At 37.3% G+C, this 20,612-nt stretch overlaps 1 protein-coding gene across 5 annotated transcripts in view; it reads right to left on the minus strand.

Annotated features, from left to right (window-relative positions):
- Nucleotides 1–20,612, minus strand: part of Utrn (utrophin) — a 515,075-nt gene that overhangs the window by 126,318 nt on the left and 368,145 nt on the right. For all 5 annotated transcript variants that reach the window (XM_071612949.1, XM_071612948.1, XM_071612950.1 and 2 more), the window contains one exon: nt 14,399–14,555. In XM_071612949.1, coding sequence (XP_071469050.1) covers nt 14,399–14,555 — 157 coding nt within the window. The remainder of the gene's footprint in view (nt 1–14,398; nt 14,556–20,612) is intronic.

A 20,612-nucleotide genomic window follows, 5' to 3' on the forward strand; every position in this document is an offset into this window, starting at 1 on the left:
ACCAATATCTGGACTCGCCTTGATTTCCAGGCTCTTCTCCTAATACACTATAATTTCCAGCTTCAAGTTCTCTTTTCTGGTCCTAGAATATGCTAAGCTTTTCCCTCCTCACAGCCTTTGAAATCCAGAAAGCCTTGCTTCAAGTCTTCCATGGCTGCTGCTTCTCATTGGATTTCGGCATGCAGTTCAGCTTTGTATGGATGAATGAAGAAATGGATAAACTACCTAAAAGAAAATTTGGGGCCTCAGGAGCCTTAGTTAGAAGGGAACCAAGGAAGGAAAACTCCTGGGAAATGGAAACAGGTCATACATAATAGGCCTGTGGAAGAAAACAGTGGGGAGACTCTAACCAGGGGAGGAGGGAAGGAGTCAGCTCCTGACGGACCTTCAGAGAAGTTATTTCTCAGACAGTAAGTCTTCCTGCTTTCTCAGCAATCTCACTGACTGTCACTGGCAAAAGTCAAATCAACAAGAGTCACCCCTCCTGACCTGTTAGCAACCTGCTGCAATGTCACCTGCAACACCAGGACAGCCCACCACTGGACTTCCTGTGCTGGGGGCCCTCCTGCGCTGGAGCATTCACCAACCCTCCTGCCCTCGTCACTTGGCAGACCTCACCACTATGCCAGACTGAGCCCTAACATCTGTGCCCCAGAGCACATGATGGACACTCAATTTTTTTTTTTTTTAATGAATGGATGAAGTGTTTAAGATACTGTTTTGTGGCACAATAAAACCAGATAAAGATTTACAACCAAGAGCCCTGTGCTACTATCAGATTTGCACTAGTAGGTAGGCATGGCCATATCCCAGGGCTTGCCCCTTAACTTCTCTGAATGTTAATAACACCTTCCATTCTACTTCACACATGAGACAGCCAATGGGAACATACATTATAATCTGTTCAATGCTACAGAATAACAAGTTACTATTAAGATGATGCTAATCCAAATATTACCCTCATTCCCAGCTATCATCCAAGACTGAATCCCTTCCAAAGCCTCTATTCACTCATACTTGATGCTATAGTTTGCATAAGTGACTCCCAAAGGGCTTTATACTAAAGTTTGATCCCCAACTTATGGCACTATTATGAAGTGGTTGAATCTTTAGGACGTGCAGCCCCATTTGGGAAGGAAGTTAGGTCACTGAGGGCATGACCTTTAAGAAGACATTGGGACCCTGGCCCCTTATCTCTGTTTTCCTGGCTACTATGGTAAACAGTTTTAATCCACTAGGGCACTCACCACCATGATGTTCTGCCTCATCATAGGCCCCAAACCAGCACAGCCAGCCAACCACCCTTGGACCAAAACCTCTGAAACCCTGAGCTAAAACACACCTTTTCTCATTTTAAGTTGATTATCTCAGATAATTTTGTTACAGCAACTCAAAGCTAACACATTCATCCTCCATCAGCAGGAAAAAGTTAAAGTTAGTTAATTTAACTCTTCTCATAGATAAGTTATTTAATTATGGAAAAAAAGGAAGTATGTAATTCTCCAAGATTAAGTCAAAATATTTAGTAAGCAGAAAACTGTGTTGTGCAACTTGAGAGGTTGAGACAGGAGGATCATTAAAGTTCGAGGCCATCCTGGGCAATTTAGTGAGACCATGTCTGAAAATAAAATTATATGGCTATGGATATAGCTCAGAGGTAGAACTCTCCTGGATTAAATCCTCAGTACCACAAAAAGAAAAGAAAAGAAAAGAAAAAAATCTATGTTGCAAGATGCTGATATCACTTTGCATTCCTGAAAACAAATAAATAAATGTGGTCTCTTTTTTGAGCCACTCTGTTCCAGGATAGGAAAACAAAACAAAGTTCTGGAGAGGTGAGAAAGGTCAGCTAGAGCACACACACACATAGTGAATTTGAGATAAAGGGCAAATCTGAGTCCCACAAACCAGGGTCAATGTTCTCCCTAACTTTCTGAGCCCAAGAGAGCCGAAAACATCCAAGAAATTCTCTCCTCTTCCCTCTCTCTGAGAGGAAAGAAACTTGAACCAGAAGTCTGGTATCCTGAAATGGCTTTCTAAATTTCTAGACTGCCATGGAATATCACAATTTCAACAACCACTAACAACACGCGGTCGGTCCAGAGAAAAGAAGACTGGAAATGAGAAATCACAGATGAGGGTGCAGTGAGGCTGTGCTTTCATGGGTTGCTGGAGGCAGAAAATTGGTTCAATCATTTGGGAAAGGAGGTTGGCAATATATCAAGAGTCATTAATTTGGTCGTATTGTGTGAAACAAGTATTTCACCTTTGAGGATAGATCTTAAGAAAATGAAGCCGAAAAAGCTACAAGTACAAAAGTGTTCATTACAACATTATTTATGGCTTTAAAAAATTGGAAGCAACTTAAAATATCCAACACCTGGAAAATATTTAGGCTTACTATGGTCTAATCACACCGGGGACCACTATGTAACCTTGAAAAATTATGGTGATAATGACCACATAGCAACGTGAAGAAATGAGCATGTCATAAATCTGAGAGAGAAATACGATAAAAACTATGCTCCCCATTAAAAATATGAAAGGTGGATATGCAAAAGGAAAATCATGCAAGATAAAAATGTTTGTGGTACAGTGGTAAAATGATGGTCAATTTTTGTTCTTTATCTTAGCAAATCTGTAATACATTATTTTCAAATTAAAAATAACACTTTTTAAAAAAGATAACCCAGTGAAATAGGGCTCATTGATCACTAAGGAAATTACTTTTTAAATGTAAAATTTTAATTAATTTATTTTTATTTTATTCATTTTTAATTGAGAAATAAAAATGTATAGACTTCTTAAAAACATGTTGTTTTGAAATATGTATCCATTGTAGAAAGGCTAAATCAAGCTAATTAACATAAGCATTACCTCACATACTTAATTTTTGTATGGTGAGAACACAAAATTTTCTCTTTCAGCAATTTGTAAGAATATAAAACATTGTTTTAATAGTCACCATGCTGTATAACAGACCTTTTGAACAGATTACTACTTTTTTTTTTTTTCTTTCCAGTGCTAGAGATCAAACCAGGGTCTCTTACATGCTAGACAAGTATCTTACCACTGAACCACAACTCAGAGCAAACAGGAAGGCTTTTTTTGGGGGGGTGGGGGGGCGTTGTTTGTTTGCTCAAGGAGCTGACACTGGCAACACAGGCTCTAAACTATCACAAATTAGAGGCATTGCTGGTACAGCAGGTTTCTTCAGCTTTGGGTTTCAAAAAGCACTTAACTGCTTATTGGAGAATACAAACAGGAAAAAACAAAAACAAAATAAATGATACAAGCATAAGGAGAATCCGCTAGAATGTAATTTACTTTTTTCCCCCCAACTTGCTTTAAAAGTTAAATCAGCATATATGGATGTGAAGTCATTATAGCATGACAGCAAAAAAGGGCAGAAGAGTCATTAAGTTTGATAGCACTAATAAAACTACATGAAGAAAGGGGAAAGAAAACAAGCTTCATTCCCATTGGTACACAGACAAAATATAAATAAATATTTTTCATAGTGTTTGTAAAAGTTTTTTGGTTAATGTTCCTAAATGAACAGTTAATGTATACATTCATTTTGATTCTACCCCACTGACATAAAAAATAATACCTGAATGAGAATACCAAGTATGAATGCTAAAAGCAAGACAGGAATCCTCTAGTTTTTCATAATAATAAGATGGTATACTTCCTTATATTTGTAAAAATACATGCACATATAAATGTACCCCCTTCCAGCAAATACCTACCATTACCAGGCACTAGGTGCTAAGCTTGTATATTCTTTCTCTTTCAGCCTCACCCTATGGATAATGAAAAAAGGAGCACTTTCACTCTACTGTGTACTCTCAGACATACAATGGGTATTTTGCAGGTTTTTCTCCCCCAGGAGTCTGGAAAACAGTCTAGTGACTTTTTACTTATTTCAAGGTCTCTTTCACCTCCAAGGTCACTTGCTCTATGGAACCTTTCCCAGTCTTCCCAAGTACAAACAGGCATGATCCATCTCTGCCTCCCTGGCTGTGTCCATGCCCACAACTCCAAGGCTTTTGATATCTACTGTAGTTATTGATTATAAAGTCTGTCTCTGCTCCTAAGCAGTGCATTCTGTGACAGCAAAAAAAAAAAAAAACCATCCTGTAAACTGATATGTGCTCAGTACCCAGCAATGTGACAGACATCAGGAGCAACATAGGTGATTTCAGAGTCAATAAATGAACTGCTGGATGAAAAACATTATCTGTGGGTTAAATATGTCCAGAAATCGTTCATTAAGACTGGGATGATTGGTTTTATAGGCTGTTATTTCTTGGTTACAATTGCAGTCCACTCTGAATTTCACCATCAGAGAATGACAGCTATTAGGGCTGCCTCATATCCTCTAAACTTGGATATTCTGTGGGCCTTTGAAGTGAGGTTCCATAGACAGATAGTTTCATCTATCAAGCATAGGAGACAAGGTGAGGTGCAGACAGCTAAGCAGGGTGTGGCAGGTAGGCACAGGCTTGCTTAGACAACTGTGGCCTCAGGCATGCGCACAAGCAGAAGCTTTACTCATGGACCTTAGAGCTGTGCCTTTGATAAGAAAGACATCAGCACAGGTGAAAAGATTGGAGGGGACCTTGAAAACCAATTTCTTAAAATTTTAGAATAAAGCCAATTTGCCACCATACATAAGCCTCCTGACACAGCAAGACCTGAAAATTACAGGCTTCAGGTTGAGTTTCAGATTACTTTCATAGGTGGAAAGCCACACACACACACACACACACACACACACACACACAGCCTGAATTTAATGATGAAGTGTTGTTGTTTTAAAGATAATGTTAGAATTTGTTATTTTAACAGGTAAGATTTATGATCTTGGCAATTCAGTTTAAGGCCCAAATGTCCTGACTGTTATGTAATAAGATTTGAATATGGGAATGAATTCGGGTTAAGCAAAGGACAGAGTAGCCCTAAGGGAAAGGACACACATAAAATAAATTATACCTGAATGGTGTATTTTAATTATTCTTGGTGATTTCTTTTCTAAAACCAAACTTGCATTTTATCAGAGAAAGTGTGTTAAAGTTCTGATAATTGCACCTACATAACTCAGAATTTACATTGTTATGAAAATAAAGTGTGAATTAAATAATAAAAACTGCTTTTGCATTTTATCCATCTTCAGGTATCTGACAAAAGTAAATGGATAGCATCATATATTAACACTATATACATTGCAGGTACTTTATAGGTAATTGTTGATTAAATGGAAATTTCACATTCTTGAGAGCAGAGTTGCATATAAATGACCTCACTTTCTACAAAACTTATAAAATGATACTGAGAATTTGATTTCAGTCATTAGATATGATGATTCAACTTTATCCATTTATTTATTTATTTAGGTACTGGAGATTGAACCTAAGGGCACTTTGCAACTGAGCTAATCCCCAGCCCTTTTTATTTTTAGACAGGGTCTCCCCTAAGTTGCTGAGGCTGTCCTTGAACTTAAGATCCTCCTGCCTCAACCTCCTGTGTGGCTGGGATTACAGAGTGCGCCTCCACATCCAGTTTCATTCATTTTTAAAAAGTGATTAAAAATACTACAATATAAAGTAGTATTTTAACATTTGAAGGAATTAAACATGAGAAAAATAATATGATTGTACTGTTTACCCAACTTGTAAAGACTGGAAAGTGAACCTTGTCTAACTTAACAAATTAATTCTACATAGAAATAAGGCTTGTTCTATTGTATTGAATGGTAAATAACAGGCATTAATACAGTAGTATTTTAATTGAAACAACTTATATATCCTAGAGAGTTTTAAACAAACTGAAAATGACCGAAGTCATCAAGAGAAGCCCTCAACAACTACAGGAGGAGATAGGAGATCCCATTTACTTAGTGTTTACTGTATGTCAGACCACAGGCCAAACATTTTGCTCACAGAGCCCTATGACACTATCATTATCATTACTATCATTTAACATACCTGCCTATGTATATACATTAGTAAAGCACTGAAAAAAATATTTATTACTGATATAACTGAAAATATATCAATGCTCTAAGTCACTGGTTAAAACACCCAAAAGTATAGGCATTTTACTGAATCCAAAATACTGATGTTTCATAATATCATACATAGTATTGGAGAATGAAATGGTAACAATCCATCCATCACTCATTTCAACATGGATGACAGGTTTGGAGCAGAGACTATGCAGAGAATTTCTCCCAGCTCATCACCCAGGGCTGCTACATTTTTCCAGTGGCATCAACCTCATTAGCTTTTTTTTTTTTTTTTTTTTTTTTTGCTTTGTATCTTGTTATAGAATGTTTGTCATGTTTTGGAGCCCAACTGTGTTATGTTTGGTTTGGGTTTTTTATATCTTACTATAATTGCTAGATGTTTATAAACTGGAGTACTTTGAAGCATGACCTCACAATATCATTCTAATCGGAAGTCTCAGAGACTTTACCTAAAAATTAATATGTATATTCCCCTTGGATACAGCCAACAAATCAAGCCCAGAGCTTTTAGGAAAATGAATTATTAAAATATATCCTTGAGGTACAGAAGCTGAGCCTTACTGTTTTTAAGCATCAATTTTACCATATAAGGCATTAAGAGAATATTGTGAGTAAATGGATGGATGGATGGATGGATGGATGGACAGACGGACGGACAGACAGATAATGAAATGACTAACAGTGCCATTACCAAAATATAGCTATGAAAAAGTATCAATTCAATTTCACGTACATATAAATGACCAGGATACATATAGGCAAGAATCAAATGACTGAGATTACGACTTCCTATAAACCATTCCTTAAGTTACAGGATGACTGCAAGCATAAATCTGAGAGATGGGTCTCTTAGTAGTTTCCATACTGCAAAAGCAGATGGGACTCAGGATAAAGTCATGTAAACATAAATATAAGATAGTGCATATTAATTTTGTTTCTTTATAAATTATGGCAACATTTAGGTATTGATAGTTTTGTAGGCATTTAGACTCATGTTGAACATTTATAATTTGTCTCTTAATTTTTGATAAACTCATCAAAGGCAATTCATGCAGAAATGTCCTTAGGCTTGGACTTCCATGATAAGCTGTTTTTTCATTAAAAATAAGAAACAAATTATGTCCCAATCTTTACATTCATTTCTCCAAAATATTGTTGTCTTAATGACTTCATCTATTTTCTTGAGAAGCCTAAGGTATCTTTTAAGCTACCAACTAGTAGGCTAAAATGATAAATTTAAGTTAAAGTGCTAAAACTTATAGTGTTCAAACAATGAATTTAAGGAAAAATATAAAATGCAGGCTTTTAGCAATTAAAATTAAAAATGTATAAATTCAAAGATAAGTCCAACAGCTTTTGATTATTGAGCACTTACTATACATACTATGCTAAGTGTTTTATACTTTCTGATGGCCCAAAACTAAGGACTAAAGAGACTTAATACCCTAAAGCCTAATCACAAAGCTAACAAGTAAAGGAGGTAGGATTGAAACCAGGTCTACCTAATTCTGTGTGCTAAATGACCAACATAAGATGGCTTAAAATATAGGTCACTATCCTGTTTTCCAAATGTGAAGAGCAAAAAATAAGTAAAAAATTTTAAAAAAAGTTCTGCCAACTTGAACATGTAAAGTTACTAGTGATAAAGTATTATTTAAATTCTTCACATGACTGATATCAGGTCTTATTATCACAGGAGCAATTAACAGTTTAACAGCAATTAACAGTTTTCTAGCCCAACTTGTAACTACTCCATATGCATCCAAGGCACCAAGACATACCTTTTTCCACTTAAAAAAGAAAGCTGTCTCAAAACATAGAGCAACCACACGCATACCCCATAAGAAATAGTGATTTCAAGGGAAGGTGTAAGATAAATTAGAAAATTCTCTTTGGGTTACACTGGCTAAAAACTATTAATTAAATTCAAGAAAGGGAATTACTGGACACAAAGCTTTAGCTGAACTAAGACTCCCCAATGATTACAGCTGGTGATGTTCACCCAAAAAAGTAAATAATTACATGTAGGTATCTCATTTCTTTGAATATTGCCTTAATTGTACTATTGCATAATGATTAGCCCTATTATGTATGTTTATATTAATATAAATTAGTATTAATAGCAATTATGTATATTTATAATGATAGAGTTTAAAACATTTCTCGTAGTAGTTGGGAAAGAAAGCTGCTTTTACCAATACATATGGGTTGGTAAAATAATCCACTATCCTACAGCATTTTACAAATTCTAAATGACTGTCATTTACATTATTTCATATGATTCTCAGAACAATTCTGTGTAAACAAATAGAAGCTGCTTGCTATGGTCTGAATGTTTACATCCTCTCCCGCCTCCATTTCATATGTTGAAATCCATCCCAAAGCAACAATGTTCAGAGGTGGGATCTTAGGGAAGTGATGAGCTCATGAGGGAGGGAGCTTCACAAATGGGACTAGTGCCCTGTGAGTCCCTTCCCCCAAGAGCAGCCATGTCTGTGTACCAGCAACAGACCCTCCCTAGACACCAAATCTACCCAGGCCTGCATCTTGGACTTCAGCCTTCCGAAGTCTGAGAAATAAATTTCCATTGTTCATAAGCAACCTAGTTTATTAAATTTGTTACAGCAGCCTGTATGAACTACACTGCTTATTATTCCCATTGCTCTGGAAACTAAAGCTGAGTAAGTCAGATAACTTTCAGGGTCACCTGGATAGTCAGTAACAAAGCTGGATCTTAAAATAAGGTATTTTCATTCCACCTCAGTATGATTTCTGCTACCATATTCCTTAGATACAACGCTCATTCCCATCTTTAACCCAAATTATCACACATATGGGGAGGGAACTATCACTCCCTAACCCTCTCCAGTGCATCTGACACCCCATGGCCTCATATAGCTCTCAGTATATTTCCTACATTAGAGACCTTGTGTCTTATGTGAACAAAGGACGGATGAACTCCAGTCTTCCAAGCCTTTATTCACAAAGCAATAGCAAATGTTACAGCCCAAGAAGAAAATATGGGGAAATCATGCTTTAAGCTTTTATTTTTATTTTTCCTTTCTGTTTAATTCATGGGGGCAAAATCAGACGCAAAGCCAATTAATATATTTATGAATATGCGAAGGCCACCCTGGAGAGGATTGCCAAATCCTCTGGACCGGCTGCTTCAGCAGCGACCTATATAGAATGCTTACCCCTCTCACAAGCACACTCTTCTGTACTGGATTGTGTTCTCCAGGGAAAAAGATAACTGGTGAAGTTTTTCTATAAACTTTAAGAATTAATTTACTGAATTAATGCATCCTGAGTGGTGATTTGGTAGAAAGCACTACATACTAAAATATTAGTCCTTGAGAATAATATTTTAATGCTCTTTTTTTTGCCATTTTCAGAAAGCCCCTAAAGAAAAATATAGTGTAAGAAAGATGTTTTCAAATTTTTTCCATCAATTAAGCCAGGAAAGTGACATTGGTGAGCAAAAAAGAGGGGACAGAAATAAATAAAGACAAAAACAAAACCACGAGAATATGTTCCTAGTGCTCAGAATGGTGCTGGCACATAGAAGCGGTTCAATAAAATATAATCCAAATGAAAACTGAAAACACCATTTCTAGGTTAGACTCTTGAAACATACTACCAGGACTCTTCCTTCTCATGATTATCCTTTTGGTATCTGGCTCTTCCTCCTGCTCACAGAATTTCTTTCTTTCTTTCTTTTTGACTTGAAGCTTTATTTTATTTTTATTTATTCATTTTAATTAGGTGTATATGATAGCAGAATGCATTTTGAGTCACTATACACAACTGCAGCACAACTTTCATTTCTCTGGCTGTACACGATGTAGCATCACAACCTATGTGTAGTTATACATGTACCTAGGGTGATGATTCCTTCGCATTCCATTCCACCATCTTTCCTGCCCCCATACACCCTCCCCACCCTCCCTCCGCTTTGCCCAAAGTTCCACTATTTTTCCCATGCTCCCCACCCCTCCCCATTGTGGATCAGCATCCACTTATTAGAGAGAACATCTGGCCTTTGGTTTGGGGGGATTGGCTTACTTAACTTGGCATGATATTCTCCAACTCCATCCCTTTACCTGCAAATGCCATGATTTTACTCTCTTTTAATGCTGAATAACATTCCATTGTGTATATATAACACAGTTTCTTTATCCATTCATCTATTGAAGGGCATCTAGGTTGCTTCCACAGTTTAGCTATTACGAATTGGGCTGCTATGAACATTGATGTGGCTGCATTACTATAGTATGCTGATTTTAAGTCCTTTGGATATAGACCAAGGAGTGAGATGGCTGGGTCATATGGTGGTTCTTTACCCAGTAGATGATCTTCCCACTACCCTGGCATCACAACTTTTGACTGGCTCTCCTCCAAGGACCCTGCTCCCTACCCTGTCCCTACAACTCACTTACACAAAAAGACACTGAATAATGTCAGTAGCAGAAAATTCACCCCTCCATGAACTTGATTTCTGGGATGTCTTCTTTACCTACCACCTGCTCTCCTTACAGTTTCCTCCCCCAGTCTCCCAACTCAAACAATTACCCAAGCCCCACTGGTGGCTCCAACTCATTGACTTCTATCACCTTACTCCTGACCCTCACCTCTCTCGTATGTCATACCTCCCTTTTCCCAAAGTTGAGTCCATGTTCCATCATTTCTGCAACTCCTTTATACTCCTTTATCTCCCTTGCCCTGTCCTTATTGCCTCTGCCTGGGTATATTCAACTTTCTGGGGAATTCCCCACTTTCGCTGGAGCAACTAAACATGGGTGAAGAAAACCATTCACACTAATTGTTCTCACTTTTAATCCATCACTGACCTCAAGCCAGCCCTTAATGTTGTCTTGTAGTTTTGCTAGAAATGGCTAGTTTATGAATCTACCTACTTCTGGACTGAATTTTTATCTCTTCTCTCCTCTAACCTCCACATCTCCTTCCTTCTCATATTTAGTGGATGCTCTTGCTTCGTATTTCATTGAGAACATCTAAATGTTCCCACACCCAAATCCACCAACCTATTATTATCCACCCCTCTATTCCACACTCTCCTGTTAAAAGGATAAATGCTTTGCCCTCTTACAAGGCCAGCTGAGCCACAAGTACACTGGACCCATCCTGTCACTGTTTTGCAGCAGACCCTCTCTTCTGTATCACTGGCTTTTCCCCTCCTGTAGGATCGTCCCCAGGAGCACGCAAGATGCTAAATCATTCTTCAGCCTGTAAAGACATCACTCCAACCCACATTGGATCTCCCTCTATGGCTCCAGTTCTTGGTATCTTTCTTGTAAAAGTTCTTAAAATGGTTTTCTGTACTTCTGTTCATATTCTCTCTGGAATCCACTCCAATCACACTTCCAAATGCATCATGCCACTGAAATGACTCTCATTTGAGATCCACAAGTCTGTCCTTGGATGGATAATGTTCTGTTCTTATCCAATTCAATTCTCAGAAATACTTGACCCTTGTATCCATAGTCTCCTTCATAACATACCTCTTCCTTTGGAGGCCTAGAATCTGTTCTCTCTTGGCTCTCCTTCTCAGTCTCCTCATCTTCTCAATGTCTAAAGCTGGGGTTCCTCAGGGACTTTAACTTACAATTCATTTTTCTAACTGTAATCACTCCCTAAGTGACCTCAACCAAGCCCATGGCTGATACATGGTAACAATTTTGGCTCTAGTCCTGACTTTTCCCCCAACTTCAGGTTTGTATAAACAACCTCCTAATTAACACCTTACACTTAACATGTCAAAAAACAAATTCTTAACTTTTCTCCAGGTTTCTACAGCAATTCCCCCCTCCCCATCTAAATGGCAATCCATTTTCCAGTTGTCCAGAAACATTTGTCTCCTGATACCTTTGACTCTTTCTCTCCCATCCCGTATATTCCACCCACCAACAAATTCTATTGGTTCTTTCCAAATGTGTTCAGAAACCAGTTACTCTCACCCAAGTCACAACATCCCCGCATGATTACTGCACTCCTCTCTAGTCTATTCTTCATATTTCAACATCTAATTTTACATAATGTAAATCAGATCACATCTCTATCAATACAAAACCTTTCATGGCTTCCCATTTCAGAGTAAAAGCCAAAGTCCTTTAAAGAACTTGGGAGAACCTATGTGATCTGCACCCCTTCTTCCCACCTGCTCCTCATCTCCTACTTTGCCTCTTCATTCGGCTCAATGGCTTCAACCACCTGGTCTCCATGCTGTTCCTCACCTTTGCCCTGAACAGTGATGCCTCTATGGCCTTTGTGCTTCATCTGCCCCAGAGAGCAGAACTGATCACTACCTCACTTATCTCTGTCTCTGTTCAAAGACCACTCTAGTTGTGGCATTTTCCTGACCTTCTCCACATAAAAATCACCTCTGCTATAATCTCCTATCTTCCTCTCTCTCCATAACATTCTTTTATTTTTTTCCAAAGCAGTTATTACTATAGGACATATGACATCTTATTGCCTATTGGTCCAGTACTTCTCTCTTACTCAGAATCAGGCGAGACCACCAGTGACTAGAATAGTGCATGGTGCATATGAGGTACTCAAAAAATAACTGATGAATAAATGAGCCAACATCATTATCATTATTATCTTTACTACTTAAATGAGAGACTAAGAGCTTGAAGCACAGGAAGTGCATGAAGTGCTATAAAATAGAGTGAAATACAATGCAAAGCCAGGCAGCCTCACCAGGAGACGGGGATAACAAACAGCTAGAACTGACTGGGAAGGCTGACATGCACTTTATGTGCTAAGGCCAAGGCTATCTGAGGAAAATCATTCCCTACCTTAAAATTTGGTTCTTAATCAAAGCTAGCACATGATCATAAGCAGCTTTTATTCCATGCGGAGCATTGCTATTCAAAGAGTTCTGTATTATTCTATTTCATCACTAATACCTGAGCCCACAAAAAGGGAATATGAATAATTAATAGAGGAGAAAGATAAAAAAAGAAAGGAGAAAATGTGATTTTCTTAAATCAGTAATTTTAAATCTTCTATTATTATTTTGTATATCATATGCCAACAATATCTTCCTTTTTCTTATCTTAGAGCTATTTCTCTATCATATTCTCTTTTCAAGTAGGAGAAAATATACTCAAATAGTAATTTTAATCACTTAGTCACAAGAATTCAAAATAAAATAAGTTTCAAGGTCATGTCATTTGTAGTATAGCAACTTATTAAATAGATGGTATCTTCCTTGAAAAGAAGAAAGTGTTTGCGTTTATCATTTTTCAGCTGGGAATAGAATCTAATGTCACATTAAAATGTACAGATTTAGAATGAGAATTTGTACTGTATGTGAATAATAAAAAATACAATAAAATAGGGTGATACGCAATATGTGAGAAAATAATGTAAAGGATATTAAATATATTAATAGAACCTAGACATAGTGAAGAAGTTTTTAAAAGATAAGGATCTAACCACGCGTCAGTTGAAGATAGCCTATCAGTTCTAAGCAGAGTAAAAGTATAAATAGAGATAGTCCTCTGAGAAGAATAAAAATGTAATTGAAAGAAAAGTCTAAATTCAGAAAATAAAGCACATAAAATAATATTAACTATTATGGTCTTTACTTGTTTCAAAATTTAATTCTATAGGCTGGAATCATGGCTCAGAAGTAGAGTTCTTTCCTACCATGGGAGTGGCCCTGGTTTGGTCCCAGGAACCCCCACAACAACAGCAAAACTTAGATCTATCCTATTGATTTACGGCAAGTCTTTATTTTTTCACTTTCATTTCATATCAATGAAACAGTCTGTGACTCTTTTTGTCTGTAGTTAGGTAGGTTCTCTACCATGGAGCTCACTCCCAGACCTAGTTTGTAATTCTTTATGATTACATAACTGCTGAATTTAAGATTAGCATGTAGTTTACAATGTTCCCAACATAATACATTACCATTCCAGAACACATTAGAAAGTTAAATACATTTCATGAGATGCTAAAAGCAATATGCTTTAGACACCTGTACCGTGTGTGTGTATGGTGGTGGTGGGGGGTTGGTTCTGGGGATCAAAGCCAGTCCTCACACATGCTAGGCTACACCCCATTCCAATACATGTACTGTTGAAAATTTTTTAGTTAAATGTAAAGAGACAACTTAATGTGAAACAAATGTAGGCAATGAATGCAGTTTAAATAAAATGCCTAAGTACTGACAATTAGAAGCAGAAGGGGGTAAAACCCGTGAAAATCAGTTCAACTTTTACATTTTTCTAGATTTATGAAGTATTTATTTCATTACACTTAACACACACACACACACACACACACACACACACACACACACACACACATTACTGCCATAAGGGTTCAACTTACTTTACAGTGGTCATATTGGAGCTGTAAGGCTGGAACATCCCCTCCAAGAGGCATCTGTTTTTTAAGCTCTTCATCTTTCATATTCAGCCATTTGATCAGTTCTTCTAAAGACACCAGCAACCTGTTCCACTTCTCAGCACTGGCCTCCAAATGGGCCCTGTCGAGAGAGAGAGAATACTGACCACATTTAGCAGTTTGGATTATATAATTCACAAAATTATAAACCTTCCTTTAGCCTAATAATCTTATATGACCAACAAATGTTCACTTGTAGAAAAAAAGTATTTCCTGTAAGAAATAGTTATTTTGAATCAGCTATAATCTCTAAAGAATATGTTGTTAATCTTAACCAAAATTTAAGACATATACCTTCACACCATAAAGACAAGAAAGTGAGGCTTTCAGGAAGGATGTTTGTGACATAATGCAAAATTAGAGACCAAGTGTTGGTAGTTTAGCTATAATATATTTATAGTATATATGCACAAATATTTTTCTCATTTTATCTTTCTCTCGCTCTCGCTCTCTCTCTCTCTCTAAGAGAGAGAGAGAGAGAGAGATAGAGCACAATTAAAAAATTTCAATTACATTAATTGAAAATTCTTTCTGCCATTTTAAACCACTTTGCTATGGAACTGAGATACTGCAATTTCTTTCCTATGTTTTTAAATACAAAAGACAGCCAGAAATCAGAGGTCCTTGGTCAATCAAGAAGTGCTCGAGTGTCGCTATGTGCAAAATCACTTATGCACATACCTGGACCTATTACTCAACATTTGATCCTGTGTCTTCAGCACCTGTAGTTTAACTCATTAATCAATAACTAAGCCACACATTGTATTCCTTTGAAATCCAATTTCACACATATACTGAAGAGTGCATAAATGTCTTTTCCAATGCAATTAACTCTTCTGACTACACAGAAATAATGGAATTGATCATCAAACTTCATGGCATTCAGCACCTGAAGCACCATCTATAAATATGAAGGCAATACTTTTTAAAAGAGATGCCAAAGTGGCTTTGAAATAAAAAGGAAAATATTGGGGGATGTGCTTCTCTACATCTTTAACCTTCCCATAGTTAAAAGCAAACTCATCTGGTAGAATCTTCACCTGGTAAATCTGTTCTTGTTATTTTCCAATAGATTCTACCTTCGTGTTTGGTAGATTACTACCATATGCCCAAATAAATGTGTGCTTCTGTAGGAGCCTTCCGTGTTCCAGTTGCATTTTAATTCTTTCATCTTCAAAGATAAAAGCCTTTTCATGGGCAGTGGATTGAATGCTTTGTAAGAAGAAACCTTAAATTTGTGTTGTACTTTCTGAATGTTACTATAAACATTTTAAAATGTAAACCTCTCGAGACGACAGATAACAGGTCATCAATCATGTTTTCAGAATCTTTACTTTAAACATTGCTTTATCTCACACGTATCTGTGGGAACTCACATTTTTAAATAATTGACTTTTATTAGCTTCCCTGCTTGCAGTTTATCCTTTGGGTACTTGATGTACCCAAAACAATGGATATTTATATACATATATCCATTAAACTATATTTAAGTGAATACTTATAAAAAATACAGTGCATAATCTTGTTAGAAGATAATGATCCATAAAAATAGTACTTCATTATTTACATAGAGTAGAAATAGATCTACAAAGGGAATTATAACTAATATCTGTTTTAAATCACAACAATTTCCACTTTTCAAAGAAACTGTATCTTCAAACAAGTTATTATTCCTTCTCCAGTGGACAGACATAAAACTGGTGTGAGTGATGAGCGAGTGGGGAAGGGCATTTGTTGAAACAGTTTTTCATGTATTCAGTACATATATTTTTGGAGTGCCCACTCTGTTCTCAGGCATGTTTCAGAAACAGAAAGCCATGCTATCAAAGCTCTAGGGTCAAGAAAGGAGAGAGTCAAGTGAACAAACATATTTCCAAGGTAGGAAACCTGATAACAGCTTAAGGAGGAACTGTGGATCAGAGAAGTGGGGAATTCCTTAGGAAGCAGTGGTGAGAATTTGGAATACAAAGTCCAAGCCCTTTTACACTCTACTCTCATCATAGGTAACACTCAAGAAGGCAGAGATAAAGGGCCCTGATACATCTGTAGACAAGTAAAGATACATTTGGAAAGTAGGTTGACCAAAGAATATAACGATCCATGTTAACAGGAGACAAAGACACACTATTGTGTGAGGACTGCACAGAATTAAACCTCACATTTTACTACAGATGTCATTTTTTTTTTTTGGTTTGTGGTAAACCTCACGTATTATAAATTAGGCAGTAATAAAAGAGAATACCTTAATTAATTCAAGAAAAATAGGCAACATTAAAAGAGGATTATTCCTGTTCCCAGAAGGGAATTAAGACCTACCAGGAAAAAAGAGTCAAGTCCTAGGAATTCAGTCTGCGCTGAATAGAAAGACAAAGCTGTCTCCTGATGTGGTGTCTACTGGCAGCATGTGACTATTTAAACTTAGGCTAAGTCAAGTTAATAAAATTCGAAATTCGGTTCATTGGCTGCACTAGCCACATTTTAAATGCCCAATGTGTCACATATGACTCGTGGCTACTGTGCTGACCACAGCAGATACAGACCATTTTCTTCATCACAGAAAGTTCTACCGTAAAGTACTGCACCAGAGGGAAAAAAGAGACGAAAGTGGTAGACTCTTCCTCTAGTACAGCTGGGAAAAGGGAATTCAGTAGTTTTATAATATGGTTAACAAAATCATCTCTCTAAGGCCAAAAGTGGTGACAATGACATTGAAAAATGTGATAGCATTAGATGTAAATGATGATGTTAAAGGTTAATCTCTTCTGAGGGCTTTTAAAAAGGTGCCCTGCATTTTTAAGAGGCTCATAAAAGAAAGGGAAGATAGAATTTTATCTTTGAATTCTGTTTTCATTAGATTTGACAACTTCACTGGCCTTTAAAATCATAAGTTAATAAGGATCTACATTCAGTATCATTAAGCTGATAAGTGGGTATTTAATTAACATAATCAGACATTAAATAAATTAAACATAAAATTTAAACCATGTCCTTCACTGTCCTGAGTTTATTAGTATATTTCCAATTCACTTTTTTCCAGTGAGTATAAAACATCACAAAGTCCCTAAGAGCCTATCTTCTAGCTGAAGTTACAAATCTTTATGTATCTCCACTTATACTGATATAAGTGAAATATATAATCATATGTATTTTTTTTAGATTGCTAAAGAATATTGGGCACATTAGATTTCGGTATTTAAAAAGCTTAGTTGTACTCATCCAAAGAAAGGAAAAAGTCATTTAAGATAGTAAGCCACATGTCATTTCGTTGTTTCAGTGACCACACCATGGTCAAAAGAGGTAATGCCTGGCAAGCACTTACGGTGAATCTGTCACATAAATATTCAATAAATATTGGTATTTTTTTTCCTAAAAATGGTACATTAAATTAGAGCAAATGCCATGACAACATCAACCTCAACACAAAAAATAATTTGAAATACAGAACCCACGTGTATCACACACTCCAAGGAGCTGGGTGGTGAGGATCAATCAGATGACCTTATCCTCAGAAAAGAATGCAGCAAGACCACGTGCAGAGAGGAAGGTTTGGAGCTAAAGAGGAATGAAATCTTTTCAAATAGGCTAGGTAGTGAATATGATAAAAAATTATTCAGAATCTAAATACTAAGTAGAAAGTGTCAAATTATGGTAGAAAAAAAATGTTAACATTTCTCAGGCAATGTTAGGCAGCCCAAGACAAAAAGCAGGGAACAGAAAGGGTCTGGGCATTAGCTGGTGTCAGAGATTTGAAAAATAGAAATGCAGGCAGAATTGGGTATTCAATTCTGACTTTACTAAAATGTCTTAGAGTGAACTCCAAGCTGGGCAAAAGGGGTTGAAGCAGTTTGAAATGAGAAAAGTTCAAGCAACTAGAGATTAGAAGAAAGAGATGTGAAGGGATGAAAGGGGTGGGGCGGGGGAGGCAGAGCTCTGTGGTACCACATTTGGCCTAGCATGTAAAAGGACCTGGGTTCCATCCTGGGCACCACAAAAAAACAAAACAAAATACACAAACAATGACGGGCAGGTTCAGGAAGAATGGAAACAATAAAAAGAAAGCTAAGAATTCCATAGTTGAAAATACTGGAAGAGGCACAATTTTAAACAATTTACAGGTAGTTGGAATAGGGTAAATTCATTATGCGCACAACACATAGAATCACACTGGATAAAATTATAAAGGTAGATAATAGTAGATAAATGGTCCTGGTATTTAATAAGCTAACGGAGAAGGATGCCTCTCTCTGGAGAGTGACTATCATTTTAATGTGAAGGAGAGTGTTTATTGATGTTATTGTAAACAATTCTGATTTGATACAAAAGAGGTCTCTTTTCTAACAGGGAAAACCAATCACATGCCGATACACATGGCCAAGTGGAAACAGTCAAATAAATGTGTGCTCTGGAGAACAGCCTGTCTCCTGAAACCATCTCAGGGATGCCAAGATGACATGGGGATGGAAGCTGAGTCTCACGATGGCCACTCTATGGGAACAGAATACAGATGAAGGCTTTTAAAGATAAAGTAAAAAGAAGCCTGGAAATTAAAATAAAATGTTATCAGTATGGATATTGACAGAATTACAGGTGAGAAAAAGATGGAGGATAAAAAGCTAAGTAGGATGTTAGAAGCAACAAGACGTGTACAAGAGGGCCTTTCCTCCAGCTTCCTCCTGTACATGAGCAGGAAGCAGGAGGAAGACAATGAAAGGGTGGAAAAGTGGATGTGATCATTCTAAGAGCCTGCAAGGCTTGGTTAGCAGCCACAAGATTCCAACTTCCCTCTCATTCCTGTGTGAAGGGCTCCTGTCTCACCAACACACCTTCCATGCCTGGTTTATGGCTCTCATTCTGGGGTCTGGTGTCCATAGCAGTTAAGTACTTAGGATATTCCCATTGGCTTTTAGGTGAGGAAAATGGGGGAAATTAACCACTATTAAGGAGTGGTTCCAAGTAAAGTAGATAATCAAGGAAAAGGGCAACTTTCGATTAATTACAGGGGAAAGTGAAGGATGAACCTACAGAAACATTAACAGGAGAATCTGGTCACAGAAGAACCCAGTGTATGGAGTACACTGGGCTTTAAAGGACCCCGAGGAAAGAGCAGAGGAGCAGAGCTGAACAGGGAGCTCTCTAGTAATCAGTGGTATAAGGATGAAGGAGGCAGGAGGCCAGGGCAAGGCTGCCTCCACATACTTGCTAGTGAGAACTTTCCCCCACTCTGTGGGAAGGGATTTTTCTCACTAAACACACTCTGGCCTCTTCTCCACCCTTTCATTCACTCATTCCCTGGTAAAGGTAGTGACAATTCTGCTCTGCAAACATAGGGAGAAGGAACAGATGTGTTTGGGTCTGTTCTTTCCTCCTGAGAACAGGCCTGCAGACAGAGTTCTTTCCTACTCTTCCTTGTGACGTCTTCCACTTGGGAAGCTACCTTGACCATGACTACTGGGGATTCTGCATCATTAACAGCCCTGCTCAACTCTCACCCTAAGCTAATCCTCCAACCTGCCTCTCCCAGTAATGTCCACGGCATTAAGGTTCTTACTGATGCACATTTTTCATTTGTGCTTGTTTGGAATCCAGCCAAGAGAGAGGGAAGCTATTTAGTGTGGAACTCCTTAAAAATTCCCAACATTAGTGACTAAGATTTAAAAAAAAAAAAAGATGGTAGGAAGAATTTCTACATCTTCTGAATTAACTAGTGCAGCATGAAGTGGTAATCAATGAGAATAATAATAGCTAACAATTAGGGAGCACTTACCATGTGCTGTTGCAGGCACTTTAGAAAGGCTAATTTCATGAAATACGGATGCAAGAGTTACTCTTAATCCACATATGAGGAAACTGAGGCTCCCACAGGTTCATAAGCTGCCCGTGATGGCATAATTGCTCCATGGCTAAGCCAGTGTTTGAAAACAGTCAGGGTTGCCCCAGAGCAGAACACTATTAGACACTATCCTGTGCCACTTCTTTCTGAGCTGTGCTATCTATATGAGAATCCACTACTAAGAAATAATAAACCATTTTCTTTTATAAATATCCAAATAATCATGAATATGTTAATGTAATTAAATTTTCCATTTTTGTAGGTAAAAATGAAGACTAAATCATTCACTTTGTTAGCTAATCCTTGCGA

The sequence above is a fragment of the Marmota flaviventris genome, chromosome 6 (assembly GCF_047511675.1).
Source record: "Marmota flaviventris isolate mMarFla1 chromosome 6, mMarFla1.hap1, whole genome shotgun sequence".
NCBI lineage: Eukaryota > Metazoa > Chordata > Mammalia > Rodentia > Sciuridae > Marmota > Marmota flaviventris.